The 16,607-nt window shown below is 45.8% G+C and overlaps 1 protein-coding gene across 2 annotated transcripts in view; it reads left to right on the top strand.

Annotated features, from left to right (window-relative positions):
* Dll (homeotic protein distal-less) overlaps window positions 1–15,955 on the top strand; it is a 48,223-nt gene extending 32,268 nt beyond the window's left edge. Inside the window, 3 exon segments of one of the 2 annotated variants that reach the window (NM_001308540.1) lie at window positions 14,418–14,589; window positions 14,814–15,126; window positions 15,391–15,955. In NM_001308540.1, coding sequence (NP_001295469.1) covers window positions 14,418–14,589; window positions 14,814–15,126; window positions 15,391–15,409 — 504 coding nt within the window. In that variant the 3' untranslated portion in view covers window positions 15,410–15,955. 2 annotated transcript variants of the gene reach the window in all.
* Window positions 15,956–16,607: the final 652 nt, after the last annotated feature.

Here is a 16,607-nt window from a genome sequence, read left to right as displayed (position 1 = left end):
AATATATGAAAAATAAAAAAAAAAATAAAAAAGGAAAGAGAAAAAACTGCGAACGCTCGATGTGCCGCGGATTTTTTTGTTTTTCTCTCTTTTTTTCTCGAAAAAGAAAAAGAAAATAATAAAACACTGCAAAGCATATACCTACGCACGCCGATCTCTATAACTCGAGCGCGACAATTACATACATCGCGACGCTTCTAATTACAAGTACGAATAATTATCATTAATTATCGTTGCACCGTATTATAGGTATCAAACGTTCGTTGTATTATCTCACATTAGTCCGTATTCCGACGGCGTGTATACCAGCGCCGAGGTTCGTCGAGGAGTAAATTGGCATATATACATTCATATATATATGTATATGTATATACTCGTATCCATGTACAGAAATTATTGTCGAGTTATGTACTTACCTGATAATGGAACGTAAGCCCAAAGGTGAAGGTTTGCTTCTCTGTTTCTCAACATATTTCGTCCGCTCTTTAGGTCGTTCGTTGGCCTTCCTCCCAACGGTTCTGTGAATACCATGTATACTATACTTACCTCGTGCAGCGGAAGAAACCGGTAAAAATATATGGGCATCTCCGGACCGGCGAAAATTCAATTACGAATCCCCCATCCGATGGATTCTCAAATCTCGCCCTCTCGACCGTGTAGAGTAAAAATTCTTCCACCTGAAATCCTATCTGTAACACAAAAGCAAAAAAAATCAAATCGTGAGTCAAAAATTGAATGTTAATTTTCAAATCTGTACCGATTTAGCGAAAGGTGACTGAAAAGAAAAAAAAAAAAAAAACGAGAGCAAAAAATTAGGAAAAAACTAATCGTTGGAAATTCATTTCGTGACCGTTACATTATTTATTACACAGCGTATACCCGATCCCCGGGTGTTTCCTCTGTATAAGTAGACGATGGTAAATTAGGACGGGGTTACGTACGTTCCCGTAATATTTTTATTATTATAATTTTGTTTTTCAATATCTCTTCCTCTCTTTTTTAATTTAGAAATTATTTATTTATTTCTTTATTTTTTTTTCCCCCCCTTCGTCTCAGTCCCGACTGGGCCTAAGCACGAAAAAGTTTTACGCCAGAGTTCTGTTAGCCGTATACCACGGAGCTTCGTCTGTGTATAGGAAACCACAAGGTACCGCCCACAACTGCCCTCTCCCAGTGTTTCTCAAACTTTTCTCATTTCACATCATCGAGAATCGGTTGGTAGAAAGAAGTGCGTTGGTCGGTATTATCCGTATAAATTATATTTTAACCGAACGATCGCGACTCGGCCGTATATATATATAAGACAACTTTGGGAAGATTACATTATAGCTCGAAACGTGTTTCGACTGACGATAAAACACGCGTACGAAATTATAATTGATTGTCGAATATACGAGCGTCATTAATTAATCGGTGAGTTTCGAACGTCCGTTCGTTTCCCTGTAATATCCAACGGTCCGTCCGTTCCATTTTTCGCTTTCGCAGCCGATGACAAGAATTCGAAAAAATCGACGAGCAACGAAATCGACAAGGAAACGCGCGGTTCGGCCGCCTATCCTTTTCACCCATTATCGTGATCTCGTAGCAGACTCGCACGCTTGAAAACCTCCTCCCATGGTTCAAAGGTCCGGAGAGAGGGTCAAGCATTTCGGTCGAAGAATGCAGTACTAATGTGGTCTCTAATTGTAAAAAGGAAAAATGGAAAAAAAAAAAAAAACAAACAAACCTCGATTCTTCACATGCCGCACAGTTTCTTATCCCCCTGTACCGATCCCCGCGCTTACGAATCTTTCGCAGAAAGATCGCGAAACGCGTGGGCGATCGAAAAAAAAAATACGCGGTATAAGGTAATCGGCGAAGGTTGAAAAATAAGTAGGAAGATGATGGCGAATCATCGACGCGAAGGCTTCGTATCGGTCGTCTCGGCGTCGTTATTTACCGATTACCCGCAGAAGCAGCCGCTGAATTCGAATCGGATCGTATCGCGCGAACACGCAACCACCGTCTCCTTTCGCATGTACCTACCTGCCTACAGGTAAACTATATTATACGAGCGTTAAACGTGCGGGCACACCCGGCACCGGACTGCAGTTTGCTCAGCTTGGATGCATAATAACCGACGTTTCGCGCTTAAATGTCGAACGACTCCACTACCCCGACCTGCACTACCGAGTAAACGGCCGCCGAACCCCCGAGGCGATTTTTGCGAAGGATTGACGAAATGCGACCGAGAAATAAATTGAGGCGATTCGATGCGATGGAAAAATGTATACGAAACACACGTATATACACTTACAGTTAGTATATATACGCCGGGAGAGCATATGATATTTTGACAACTGTTTTGACCAGGGGGGGCGTGTCCAGAAGGAGATATACCGCGTTAGGTCCTGACCTTTAAACCGCGGTCCTTTAAGTCGCCGCGCTTAAATTCCCCCTTCCTTTCACCATTTTAATTATCTCACTAATACAATTTTTTTTTTTTTTTTTGTTTTTTTGTTTTTGTTTTTTTTTCCAAATAGGATTGCTTTTCTTTGTTACCGAATCCGTTTTGGAAAAATGATTGAGAATTCGATAGGTTATTTCAGAGGATTGGAATTCCACACCTGCATACATCAGGTATTCCGTGTAATAAAGGTGTGTACAGGGCGAGTTTGAAGAACTTGTGAAAATGATAATTCGTCGAGGGTTTTAGCAGCGCGGTAACGATAAAGCAAATAGTTTAATCACCAATTAGTGCCAGTCTAACACCAGAACTGACCTGCAGGCCGGGGCGGCAGCATCCACTTAGTCCAATCGTTAAGTCCGTTTTAATTAATATCCTCGGCCGTCAACGTGGACATTAACCGCGCACAGCCATCCAATATAAATAACTAATATCTATATATAAGCCAATTTTCAACGAATCTCGAATCCTAAAGCCGTACAAACGAATCGACATCTGTAACGCGTTCTATTTTTTCAAAATTCTGTAGGCGATTCGCGGTTTTAAACGGTAACTAGGCCTCTCCGCGTGCGATTCAGTTTTCTATTATTTCTTCAGCTTCGTTCAATTCAGCCCCTTCTCCTCTCTCCTTTTGTTTCGCCTTTTGGAGTGCGGTCGCGGAATACGCGCGGCAGAACGGAACGGCGGTAACCCTGGTTTGGAAGGTAGGTACGACGTTTTACATACACGTATTATACGTATATATGTAACACGTGCATTATACCATCTATATACGTATAGTTATAGGTACAGAACATGTACAGTCTGGTGAACACCGCACTGTACCGCAGTATGCATATTGATGCAAACTTGGTACGGTTCTCTGCGCGGTTCATCCTTGTGCCATAAACAAGTCGGCTCCATCCGCTTATAAAATAAACAAGTATGACGCCGATGCATCCGCGAGCTCCGCCGCGGAGAAGATATGCCTTCCTCCGGGGGGGGGGCGCACGAATGTCCGCCGCCGACATTCCCCGTGTTCGAAACGCGTGAAAAATGAATTTTTTTGAAAATACGTCCGACTCGCACACGTAGGAAGACCATTTTTACTTCCATCGACCGCGTACGCGCACCCTGGTTACTGAATTAGCTGGAATATCGCTCAACGACCGCTGGTCTGTACGCTCTGGGGAACACGCGCGATTCTCGGAAGACCTTTTCCCCCTCCCCCCCAGGAAACGATCGTAACGAGGAAGGGAAAGAAAATCTCGGAGACGAGGAGATGCGCGGGTCCATGTAGCGGAAGGAAAGTAGGCACTTTCGCAACCCCTCCCCGCCCCGAAAGCAGCGATGTCCGTTTTACGAGCACCCTCGGGCTCGGGATTACGCTCATCCGTAACCGCGCGCCTGAGTCCATGCCGGGGCTTGGCACTCGCGTTGTTTTCAGCCGTTGTATGGAAATCCCTGGTTTTTACTACCCGCCACTTCTGAGTTATGGAGAAACTTTTATGGTTTCTGTACGGACTCCTCCGCGGCATAACTTTTCACTGCCTAGAACGGGGGGCACCCCTATACTCCGCCTCCGTTGCCGTACACAGTGCCCCGGCACTCGGTCGGAAAACGACGACGTTTCGGAACTTACGCGATGGAGGAGGAATTCGCGTTTCGTGCGCGTGCGGTAACGCGGCGCATCGACGTTTCACCGTGGAGCATAAATACGCCGGTAATACGCGCGACGTACTTGACCGAGACTCTCTTTACTGAACTCTAATCTTCCGTGTACGGAAGAAACCGGAGGAGGAAACCCACAAAACGTCAGAAAATGGAGATCCTTTTTCCAAAGCTTTTCGTTTCCTGGTGGAAAAAGAAAAAATGGATGAATAACAATTGAAGAGCGCACGGGGGGTGAAATCCGGGGGTGAGCAACTTCCGGTATAATTGCCGTAAAATCGACAAAATCGATCAACCGCCTCGGCGTATCTTTCGCTCAATTTTATCATACGCACCTTCTACCTCGTCGCGTCCTCGCGATCGCCCGCTCACACGCGGGCATCACAATCTTGCGATCAACGCAGAAGCTACCGGCCGTAATAACAGAGTCCCCGATGATCGATGGTGCTTTCATCTTAATTTTCTTCAAATATTACGTACAACGAATTCGAATTCGAATTCGAGGACCCGATCGAAAAAAAAAAGGGTACTGGAACTTCGTATCTCGTCGCTCAAGCGGAACGAGCTTTGGATAGAAATTTGTAAATTCTTAGCCGTACAAAGCTTTCGCCTTATAGCTCTACCCACCTTCCCGACCACGACGATGACTTTTTGTTCCGTCATCGCGGTGCCGGTCCGATCGATCCGATTGGTCAAGACCCGTTCCCGTGGCGTCACGGCCAATTTTCCACCAGGTTGCTCCTGCATCAAAACACGTAGACGCGATTGGTCGAGTTTATAAACCGATGGACGTGTACCACCTTCCGGAGGTCAAGGCGAATCGCCGTACCAACAACATGGTAGAACGTCCGAGTCATTCGATAAAATTCATCGCCAAAAACCTCGTCATCCACGATAATCGTCCGTAGCACCTAGACGAAACCCACTTAGGATAAAAGGACGCGATTCCTCGCTCGCGTTTCGACGAACGAATATAATATCTTCCCACCTATTTTCTCATACTCTCCCCTCCCCCTCGGACTCGCCGGCGGTCCCTCCGACTCCCCTCGCTACAAATTTCTCCCTCGGGATCCGACGGTAAGGAAGATGGAAAACGCGCGTGGAATTGCAGGAAGCCGATGTCCGGGTGTAATTTGAAAAATTTTTCCGACCTCCCTCCCTCCCTCCCCGTGACCGGTGGTGGACTACGCAACGTCGAGAGGAAGCATGCTCCCCGCAGGAGCATTGATGCGTGTAGACTTTGTGCGGCTGCCTACGTCACGACGCACCGTCGTTACATCGCGCGGGTATAGGTATACGTACCATAGGACGCATAAACGCATGTATCCACGGCTATATGGTACAGGCATTGTTATTCTAGCGTGAAAACGGCTGCTGCTGTTACCTTTTATAATCGTAAATTGTTCCACTAACTGTTTCCCAAGTCTCCTCGTTGTTCAACGTTTTAACGGTTCCACTCGCCTCACGTCGTACGCGATCCGTAATATGCGTGCCCCCCTCGCGTTTCGTACATGCGTACGTGAACACAACGCACAACGCACAACGCAACGCAAACATTTAAATATATCCAGGTTCCGTACGCGTTACGTTTTATATATACATACTTAATACGTACAACTACGCACGCCTATAACTAATTTTGTAAACCCTCGCCGCGACGCATGTCTCCGCTAAATGAACTTAATTTATATCTGTCGTTTTGCCGCTTTCGTGAACATCGCCCTTACGACGCGACGCCCGACTAACTCCTCAGCGTTCCCGCGCGATAAATATACCTATAATATACATATGTATAACCTAATCAACATTTTTTTTCAACGGGAAGTCATTAATCGCGAGCTAAACGCAACCTGCGTTTAATTCGATTAGCGCATCCCTCCGGGATTCCTGAATTTATTTTATTCTTTTTTTTCACCCGCGTTCGTAAACAAAATCTGATCGATTCCCGTCTCGACGACGACGACGACGAACGAGAAGGTCATCCGGGTCGTCCGGAACGCCTCGACGGAGTATATAACGTCGCTTGTGCAGCGCGGTAGCTCTTTTTTCGCAGACGCGTCTAACCGAACGTCACGTCCTTTCGTCACGGAGGTCACGTTCGTCCTGCGGCGCGTGGACTCGCGTTAGTTTCGCTCTGAAGAAAATTAAGCTTATTTTCGTATACGGCTGACACTTTGCAAACAAATATGTATATGTATACGTGCATACGGGCTATTCATTACGGACGCGTCGCCCGGAGTATATGGATATATCTGGAAACGGGGGAGACTGACTCAACCGCGAAGAGGTAATTCTTATGGGTGTCAAGGTTGAACTTCGAGTACGCCATCAATGGACGCGATCGACGAACGTTGATCGTTCTAAGTAGGCGCTGCGAGACGCGAAAATTTTTACGTAAAAAATAATACGGAAATCTTATAGATGAAAGAATCGCTTTTCCAACGTTCGGACGTGGCACGAACAAGGTCGTATAATATCGCTCACCATCGATCACCGGTGAAAAACGAATGTCGAATACCGCATCTAAGGGAACCCGCGACTCCGTGGTATTAGTTTTTCTTTTTTCTTTTGTTCTTTATCGGAACAAGTGTTTCATTCCGTTTCAACATTTTATTTATACATATCTACTTGTATATATAATTTCTGCACCCAGAGCGTATCAACTCCACCTCGGTTTCTTCGAGTTAAAAACATCTCGTTGCGGGAAAAGGTTTTGAACGTTGCGTCGTGCTGCCGTTCGCAGGGTAACAATTACGACGACTTACGAATAGCAACAATCATATTTATGTGTCATAGCTGAACAGAGTGAAGGGGGAGGAGAGTAAGACCAGCCAACGCCACAAACTCTCGCTACACAACGCTCCTACAAATTCAACGATATACCGTCGTGTACCGTCGTCAGCTTTTTTCTCTACAACACTATTTTCCCTCTTCGATGTGGTACATCTTTCTAGAATTTGAAAAAAAAAAAAAAAAGAGATTCGTTCATCGGAATCAGACAAAGTTATGTCTGTGAGAGGGAACCCCCGCGCCGAAAACGCGACCGCATAAAGTAGGCACACGTATCTACATGGCAAGTATAATGCAGACGTGTGTACTTTTGTACTTATGTACTATAGATATATAGACGGGTGTAGATGTAACACGGCTAGGACACTGCCGGTGTGCCAAGATGGTATCTCCCTCGCCTTACATAAGGCTACCTTGCCGCCACACGTGAAACAATGGTCTGACGCGATACCGTGAGGTGGCAGAGATACGAATCGCATGACTGCCGCGTGTCTGTGTATTAGATTACCCGGTAAATACGTGTACCAACACGACCGCGATTATTACTCGTATTATGTACACACGTATGTGTACGTATGCATAATATCCACACGCAAAAAAAAAGCGAACCGATCGCGCGCGACGAACTTTTGCGGAAATTCGCGGGAGCGGACGATTCCGATTGCGGTGAAAAGTGGTCGGAAAGCGAGTCTCCGGATTAAATCCGAGACTCGTAACGCGCGAGGCGAGGTACGGCGGGCGATAAAATACAGCGGGCGTAGAATAAACCGAGCGACTCTCGTTGGAAGCGAACGGAGGCATCGCACGGGGGGGAAAAAAATACAGGAGCGTTCGAAGGAGACCGTCGGAAGAGATAGTTCCGCTAGGCGGTCGGTTCCCTACGGGTCGATTTATCGCCATTTCAAATCTCAACCCCCTTCGTTCCAACCGTCTTTCTATTCGTGTAGCCTCGTTCTTCGCACCGATCGCACCGAAGGAACCGACGCGTCCCTTCTTCCGGGTTGACAAGCCATTCCGGTTTATCGGCGACTCGGATCGCTCGAGAAGCCCGATCGACGATCGGAGAGCGCGACTCCCGTGATCGCGATCGGATCCGCTAATTCCCGCGTGCTACGAAAATCGCTGCGACGCGTTTCGTCAGGGAATCGGAATCGCGAGGGTCCTTTGTCGAAAGTTTGTCGTCGACGCGGTCGGGGCAACGTCGTTATTCGTCGACGGTTGTTATATCGTCGATTGTCGACGAGAGGTAACCGTAATGCGGATAACGAACGTCGTTTCGCAGCCTATATGCGACGCGTCGGGAGACAAACTTTGTCGAAGGACACGGGCGAGCCGCGGGGACGGAATCGCGTGCGCCGGCAATTATAATACCTGAACGGAAACTTCTGACTTCTGACTTCGGCTAAGATTAGAAGCGTATCGGCTTTCACGTTATACGTACGATACACTATATACATACATACCTTTGCCAGATTATATCTCTAGCGGTTGTTCATTAAACTCTCGAGTTCCTTCACCGCATTCCAACAAGTTTTTCCACCAAACTTTGAGGGGTTTTATAATCTTTGCGTCGATCTTCGAAGATACCTAAGAAAAATTGCTTCCAAACCGCGAAACGTCGTCCGTTTTTTAATCGAGGCGAGGTCGTGTCGAACGAAAGGACGACGTCGGGAGGGTCCTCCTCGTCGATGGAGGTAGAAAACGGCGAAGCGGACGGAGGGAGTACGTACATATTCTGGGAGCGGCTCGTCCGTGGAAGCGGTCATAGGTTGTTACGTACAATGTTTACGGCGTAATTACATCGCCTTCGTTCGGAGGTTCGTCCGAACGAAGGTATAAAGGAAACGACACGTGCACGGTTCTTCGGGGTTCCCATAGGTTGACGCTTTTCCCGTCCTCCTTTATTTTCTTCTACTACGTGCGCGCGCGCGTCGCACGGAGTCGACTGTGTAACCGCGACGTTGAAAAGAGATATTTTTTTTCCGTCACGCTGCGTGATTTGCTCAGCGGTATATAGAGCCGGACAACGCGGTCTTGGTGGACGCGCTCGGGGACGCAAGGAAAGGACGGCGAACGAACAACGCGTCGAGGAGTCAGGAGACAGAACGAACGAACGAACGAACGTAGGAACGTAGGGAACGACAGACGGACGGACCGAGGCCTTCTTTGGGGCGGACACGGAGGGGATTTCTCGTGTCGTGTTCATCGAGGTGTACATCCGTGTCCTCTGGGTTTGTTTCTCGGGCTGAATTCGCGTATACCGCTAACGACCGATGGAACCGCGCCATTGCGGACGTGTCGATGCGATCCGAAAGGGGGTTCGTTCGGGGGATGAGGTAGGAGGACGCGATTTGGCCACGGGTCCAGTTATAGTTCGACGATAGAGTCAGCTGCTGCGGGTAACGGCGTAAGGTCGTATACAGTACGGAGAGATCACGAGTCGAATCTGACCGAGAGATCGAAGATGTTTCGTATTGGGGACACGTATCGGACAATAGTGTCGTTCGCGGTGTCGTTCGGTGTAATTCTTTGCTCCTTTGTTGGCTCAACATTTGTTATTTTTTTCCATATTCATGGCACGTCATTACGTCACGATACACAAGCCATACGAGCTCGTATCCCCCCGGTGTGACGCGGGAGTTTCTGTGCTCGAGCTTTTTTTTCTTCTCTAATTTTTTTTTTTTTGTTTTTTTTTCTCCGTTTTGTTTGCGGCGTTATTTATTTTTTTTGTTTTCAATTATTTTTTCATTATTTGAAATTATTGTTATTTTCTTTGGGTCTTTTTCGTCACTTTTCTCTTCCTCTCCTCCGTCTCTCTCATCTCGCGCCGGTATGAATATAATACCACGGCTAGTGGTTGTCGCCTATTGTCTCCTCTGGTTTGGCTTCGCCTTTTTTTTTTTATTCCATTTTATAACATTTATCCGTCGTCATCTCTCTCTCTCTCTCTCTCTCCGTTACTCTCGGCGCGATTCAGCTCTCTTTGACAGATGGTGTTGTGCCGATAGCGTAACGTGGCGTAAAATATTTCATGGACGTTGGGCATATGGAAGCGCGCTTCGCTTAACTATAAACTATAAATGTCCGCTTATAAAATGTCGAAGCGACGTATAAAACGCACGTTACATTTCACGCACGCTCTACGCGTACATGTGAAAAAGAAACACACACACACACACAACGCGGCAACGATAATAAATAACAAAGGGAAGGCCTGCTTTGGGGAAATTTGTCCGGTTGAGGTGGCACTGCGCATCACCGATCTGCTCGGCAGGAAGTTAAAAACTGCCGCCGACGTATTAAGCGCATAAATATACCTCTATACCTGCGCAACGTACTATGCGGACACACTTGTACGACCATGGCCACCACATTCGGTGGCGATTGGGGGCGAAGAGGTGAAAATTCAAAGCTCGCCACGTCGACTCGGAATCGGGTCGATTCCGCGTCGGCGGAAAGAGGATGAGGTAGCGAAAATTGCCGCCGCGGAAAAGGTATTCCGCAATCGACGCGTACGAACACCTATACGAATACCTGTACGGACTTTTCGACGAGGCGACGCGCGTCGCGGCGTCGAGGGAGCGGCGCCTGCACCCCGCTATCGTCGAGGTCCCGGCAACAAGTGTGTTTGAAAATATTCCCCTTTTCATCTTCGGTGCCATTTTGCGTCGGATCCCGCGGCGCTGCGACCCCCGGAGGAGAGAGCCACAAAACCGACTAATTCGATTCGTCTCCGTGGCCTGCCTCCCTTGACTTTTGGCAGCTGCGCACTTCGCGGTACATCGCAGCGCCTGTGGTATACGTATATCTCGGGTGCGTTTACGCGAGACTTCCAACCCCGAAACACGTCAACACTCGCAGCGGGTGGCTCGCGTCGACCACGCCTAAGACGTCCCGTCGACTCCCGGGGGGATTTTCTCCCCCTCCCGGCCACTAGAAAACGAATTACCCCGGAGTAGTCCCGCCGCAGATCCGAGATAGCGAAAAACGTCCCGCGTCCGATTGATCGCTTCGCGGTTCCCTGGGATATTCGAAAATTGTTGGACGATTGTTATTGCAACGGCGATGCGTACGACGTTGTAATTATCCGCGTATACTTTTAATGGCTCGACTCACCCCGTCGTATCGCTATCGTTCTACTTAACTAGTTGCCGATTATCGCTCATCGGCTTATACGCGCAACACATGTCCCCAATTTCGAGTGTGTTACATCCTATGATACGTGTTCGCGGATATTGACGAGTGCGTTTCTTCGGTTCTTTTTTTTTTTTTTTCTTTTTTTTCTTTCTTTCATTCTTACAATCTGCGGGGCACCGCACAATATCGGAAAGAAAATACTCGTTTATTATCCACCTTATACTCGTTACCACCCATCCAACGCGTGCGTACCTGTCCCGTAACTCGAGGTAAAATTTTTCACCGCATTTATACGTTGTACTTCGAAAAAGTATGACGTACCTACACGTATATATCGTTACTCGACCTATTTCACCTAGGCGCACACGGTTGCACCGTGTATATTTTTCTTTTTTTATGCGAACAATTACATCAACTTTTGATAAAGTTTTAATTGCTTTTGTATCTGCACGACGGGTCGCGGTTCAGGGTGATAATATTTGCAAAAAAAAAAAAAAAAAAACGCAACAAAAAAAAAACGCCGCAATATCGCATTATAACACGCAGCTGCATTTCGGCGAATATATTGTACATATATATATATATACCAGCGCTATGTATGCGATATCTTCTCGTCAAAAAAAGATATCGCAAACTCCGCGTTACGCTACGATATAAATCAGTCGAGAGCATCGAGAGGAACTTCTCTGTACAAAAGTGCGAGCAATCCAGGCGTCGAAGTCTTTTGTCGGGCGTACAGTACGTGACGACGTCCCCCCCGTGCTCTGCACATATGTACGTGCATGCGTATATATATAATAGCTTCTGTTTACATATGTACGCATGTATACGTATATACACGCGTATCTATATGTGATACGTAAACGCGCGAGGATGGAGATATGGAAGAGGAGAGGGCGGTCGTCGGTGGCTTTTACGCAGACGGGGGCTTCTTTTTGCGGCAACGCAATTAGAAAGGGATTTATTTCCATCGGTATATAAAACGTCGCCTGGTACGCGCGATCCCGCTGCCCGGTGCCGCGCGGTTCGGGGCCGAACGTCGAATGCGGAGAGCGCAGCAACAGGCCGCGTAGAGCAGTAGGATAGCGGCGGCCGCTTACGACTCGGCGGACGGCCTCCGCACGGCTCGGTGGTACAGAGCGAAAACGCAAGAAATGTGGAGCAAGTTTCGGCTTATAAACAAACGAATACGCCGAGAGATTTAACGTGAGACAATGCGCGCGCTATGCTCGCGTTCTATGTAGTTCAGATCGCGCGATCCAGCGCTCCGAAGAATTACGTCGCAATCGGCGAGAGGAGGAGAACGGCGGATATAACTTGCGCACGGACTCCGGGAACCGACCACTTTTTTTCCTCTTTCATTTTTTCTATTTTTCATGCACTTCTTCTTCTTCTTTCTTTCTTTTTTTTTTTTCTTACTCTCGATTTATTTCGTTCGTTTATTTGTACCGTAATATCCGAAGCGGCGTCGGTGACGCGCACGGGCGCGTTCCTCGAGCTTTGGCGCTTTTAATGAACTCGTTTTGCTCCCGTTTTCAACGAGTCTACGTATTTATTACCTTATACCGGTAAACTTTTGCTAATTAAGGATATCGTAAAATTGCATTTTTTTTTCAACCGAGGAAACGGAATATGAGGAGAAAAAAAAAACGTGAGCGGTACGCTCCGTTGCCTCCGCTGCGCGATCGGGACAAAATTGAGATAAAAAAAAAAAAGAATCGACCGTACGTCTATACACGTGAAATAGGATCGTATTTAACGGATACCTGATAGATGGAGACGATTGTTTTCGGAGGACCATTGAAAAAGCTGCAACGGCAGCAGCGGTGACTCTGAAAACAAAAATAAAATGAAAACAGGTACGAGGCATTTTTCAACGTATGTAAATGTCCGTGAAAAATCGAAGCGCTCCACGGAGAATATTAAACCCGGAGCGCGAGGAGAGTTGTCCGTCAAAAAAAAGGAGAAAAAACTAAAAACAAAAAAAACAAGAAAAAAGAAAGAAAGACACGAATGCGCCGGCTATGCAGTCTGAAGCATGTGTGCATCTATTATATAAGCAGAGGTACAAACTAGAAATAAATATTCTTGGAAACAACAAAAACCGAACTCAGGTGTTTTTCGAAATGTGAGCGTATCACAAAATTGCAGACGTCGTCGTTTCGCGCCGCGGATATGGATTTTATTTATTTTCACTTGGTATACGTTTTTTTTTTTTTTATTTTCGTTACGTATCTTACTTTGGAAAAAAGATGGCTGCCTTCGTGCGTTGAGTACGTGTCTCTCCTTCTCCTGTTCGATATTATACACGTGCAGATATATCTGTATAGAGGTACGTTTCCCCTCGGTGCAGACGTGAGGTGGAGAAAACCGCAAAAGCCACGGTTACGCCCTGGGCTGTACGTAGCCGTTGTTGGTTCGCATGCGAGCTGTAGGAAAACACGAACGAAGCGGAAAGAGGGCGCCTTTCGCTTCGAGGCGGTCGAAAAGAAGTAAAAGAAGAAGAACCAGAAGCAGCAGCAGAAGAAGAAGAAGAATAAGAAGAATAAGAAGAAGAAGAAGAGAAAACATCGTACATGGGTATATTCTACCTGAAGCGAATAGCGAATAGCGGTGATGATAGATAACTGTTATACCCGCTACCTACACTGCGACTAAAATACATGGTCTCTGAAACGAGTATGCGTGTACACGGAGGAGATACGCACACACCTCGCTTTACACATACCTTGTCCGCAAAGTGGATTTACTCGGCCGAAAATCACGCCCGAATTATCCTTATTTTGATCGTAGGGGTCCTTCGAACCGTTCGAATTCTGCATTTACCTATGCCAGTGTCGTGCGACGTTTGTTTCTTTCTAGGTAGGTTAAAACTATTATCCCCACCCGAAAAAGTGCTGCCCATAATTTATATTTTCCTAGCCGTCTGGTCGACGCTTTATCCGTTTATCTGACCCAATTGTGACTCTGTGTATGCACCACGGTCAGCGGACGTGCGAAAAAATGTGCGATTCCACGTTGCCCTGGATCGAAATTCTTTTTTTTTTTTTTTTTTTGATTTTTACAAATTTTCTGATTTTAAATCATACCACATTTTATCGGGTTCGAGAATGTACGTCCTTAACCGGATTACGCCTTCGGAAAGCGACGAGAAAAACTTTCCAGCATTCTAAACCGGCCCTCGTATCGGATACGAAGAATCGTCGATTGTCATTCGAAAAATGCACGGGTGGGACCGACTTCGCTGCCCGGATATTTGGCATACCCTAAAATTAGAAGCCGGTACAGGTTCACCGTCCTCCGCGATACCTACACTATGCCGCGTTAGCGGAGGATATGCCGCATACATGAGGATAAAAAATTAACCGTTCCCTACCCTTTTTTTATGCTTCAGGTGAAAATCTGGTTCCAAAACAGGAGAAGTAAATACAAAAAAATGATGAAGGCTGCGCAGCAGGGAGGTGGCGGAGGAGGAGGTCAGCATGGGAGTCTTCTCGCAGGCGGAACCGCGCTCCCGGGTGGTCCATCACCGCAACCCGGACAACCTGGAAGTTTGATGCAAGGAGGTAAGCCCAAAAAAAAAATCCAGCACCTCGTGACGATAACGTAATACGTAATCGAGAATCGTCGATCGTTTCTCTATCGTCTCTTCATTTTGTACCTCGCGACAAAATCACCCTTGTCATTGATTTTCTTGGCTCGTTTTGGAGTAAAATTTGAAAAAGTCGATTTTTCGTCTACAAAAAACCCAGGAGCTTATTAACCAGGTATCTGTTCTCGTATATTTCAGGAGGAGGAAGTTCGGTGTCCGGAAGTCCGACGACGGGGTACCTCGGCGGTATGGGTGGAGGTGGGGGTGGCCACACCCCCGGAAGTTCAAGTCCCGGTAGCGAAATGTCACCCCAACATAACGAGAGTCCACCGGCGCCCGTGTGGCCCGGTGAGATGAAACATCATCCCCATCCCCACGGACCGCCCCATACCCATCACCACCCCCATACGCCAGGTCACCATCCGCCCCCGCCGCCACCCCCTCCGCATCACGCAGGATACATGCCGCAGTATTCCTGGTACCAGGCCGATCCGAATCCAGGGCTGCTAACGTGAGTCATTTTTTCGTTACATCGAACAGAAAACGGATAACTCACGTTCGAATCAATTTATTTGCATCTGGAATCGATCCAATGAGACAAGAAAATAAATCTCTCGTTCTTGTAAAGGATGTTCGTTATTACCTTTGATTATCATTTTGTTATCAAATAAAATCAGAAGTGGTTGATCGTTTCCAGAATCTGCCGAAAAATCCAAAATGTAATTCGACAACTAACGAATGATTTTTTTTTCCTTTTTCTGTTGTTCCAACGCAGGGTTTGGCCAGCGGTTTAACGAAGAGGTATTTCCGCCGTATTCAGCCACCTTCGAGTAGATCGTCAACTGTCGCTGATTCGGAACCCCTGAACTGGTCTCACATACGTATAGAATGCATAACCGCGGAATCATATTGAAGTTCCTCATTCGCGCTACCGAGATTCATTTACGGATTATAAAATTATCTATGGGTTCGTGGATGAATTCATGAAAAAAGAAGAATTGAATCACTGCATTAAAACGAATACGTGTTCCAAATACCCAACTGCGTAAGTAAAAACCGTAAATAATAACGAATCGAAAGATATACATACATGTGACGACGATGATATCGTTCTATAAGTGGTGCTGTGCGACTTGCGAGTGACGTCTCGATGCTCTGTATAGATGTATAATAATGATAAAAATAACAATAAAGATATTGAATATTAAAAATAATGGGTAAGTGTGAAAACGAAAAACGAGAGGAGAAAGAACGTGGAAACATGAATACCAGATTTAAAAAAAAATCGACGATAAAAAATTACGGTGATTAAAGATTAATTGAATGAAGAAAAAAAAAAACACACTATGGCGCGATCGTTGCAGACCGCGACTAATCGTAAAACCAAGAGATCTTATAAATAATACGACAAAAAAAGACAAACCTAATCGATATAGATAATCCGGTATATGTATAATTATTGTAAAAAAATAAGTGTAATGGTGGATAAAACGAAATGAAAAATAATAATAACTATATGAATAAGATGAATAAATACGAATATAAGAAATTAAAATAAAAATTTTAAATTTAAGTAAAAAACAAAATAAAACAAAGAACTTTGCAACCCCCTGGGTCCGAATTAAGCGGTGGCCGTTCGAGAATAAATTTCGAAAACAGAAAAATAAAGAAGATTAAAAAACAGAACTCCAAAACTCGAGGAAATACTGGGGGGGGGGGGGTTCGTACATAAATGTATAAATACTATATATAATCGGACGATTCTTATAAATCGCTAGATAAATCATTCGAGAAAGAAAAAAAAAAAAAACCAGTGATATTTTTTATTTATTGTGCCGTTATTCGTGTCGATGTGCCCAAAAAAAAGACGAAAAAATATATGAAATAAAATAAAACAAAATAAAAATGAATATAAAATAAATGATACAATAAATTCTGCTACTTCTGCTGTCGCTGCTGAATCTCAGGCAAGCAGATACATATATATGTATA

This window comes from Athalia rosae, chromosome 1, assembly GCF_917208135.1.
Source record: "Athalia rosae chromosome 1, iyAthRosa1.1, whole genome shotgun sequence".
NCBI lineage: Eukaryota > Metazoa > Arthropoda > Insecta > Hymenoptera > Athaliidae > Athalia > Athalia rosae.
This window is presented reverse-complemented; position numbering and strand designations above follow the sequence as displayed.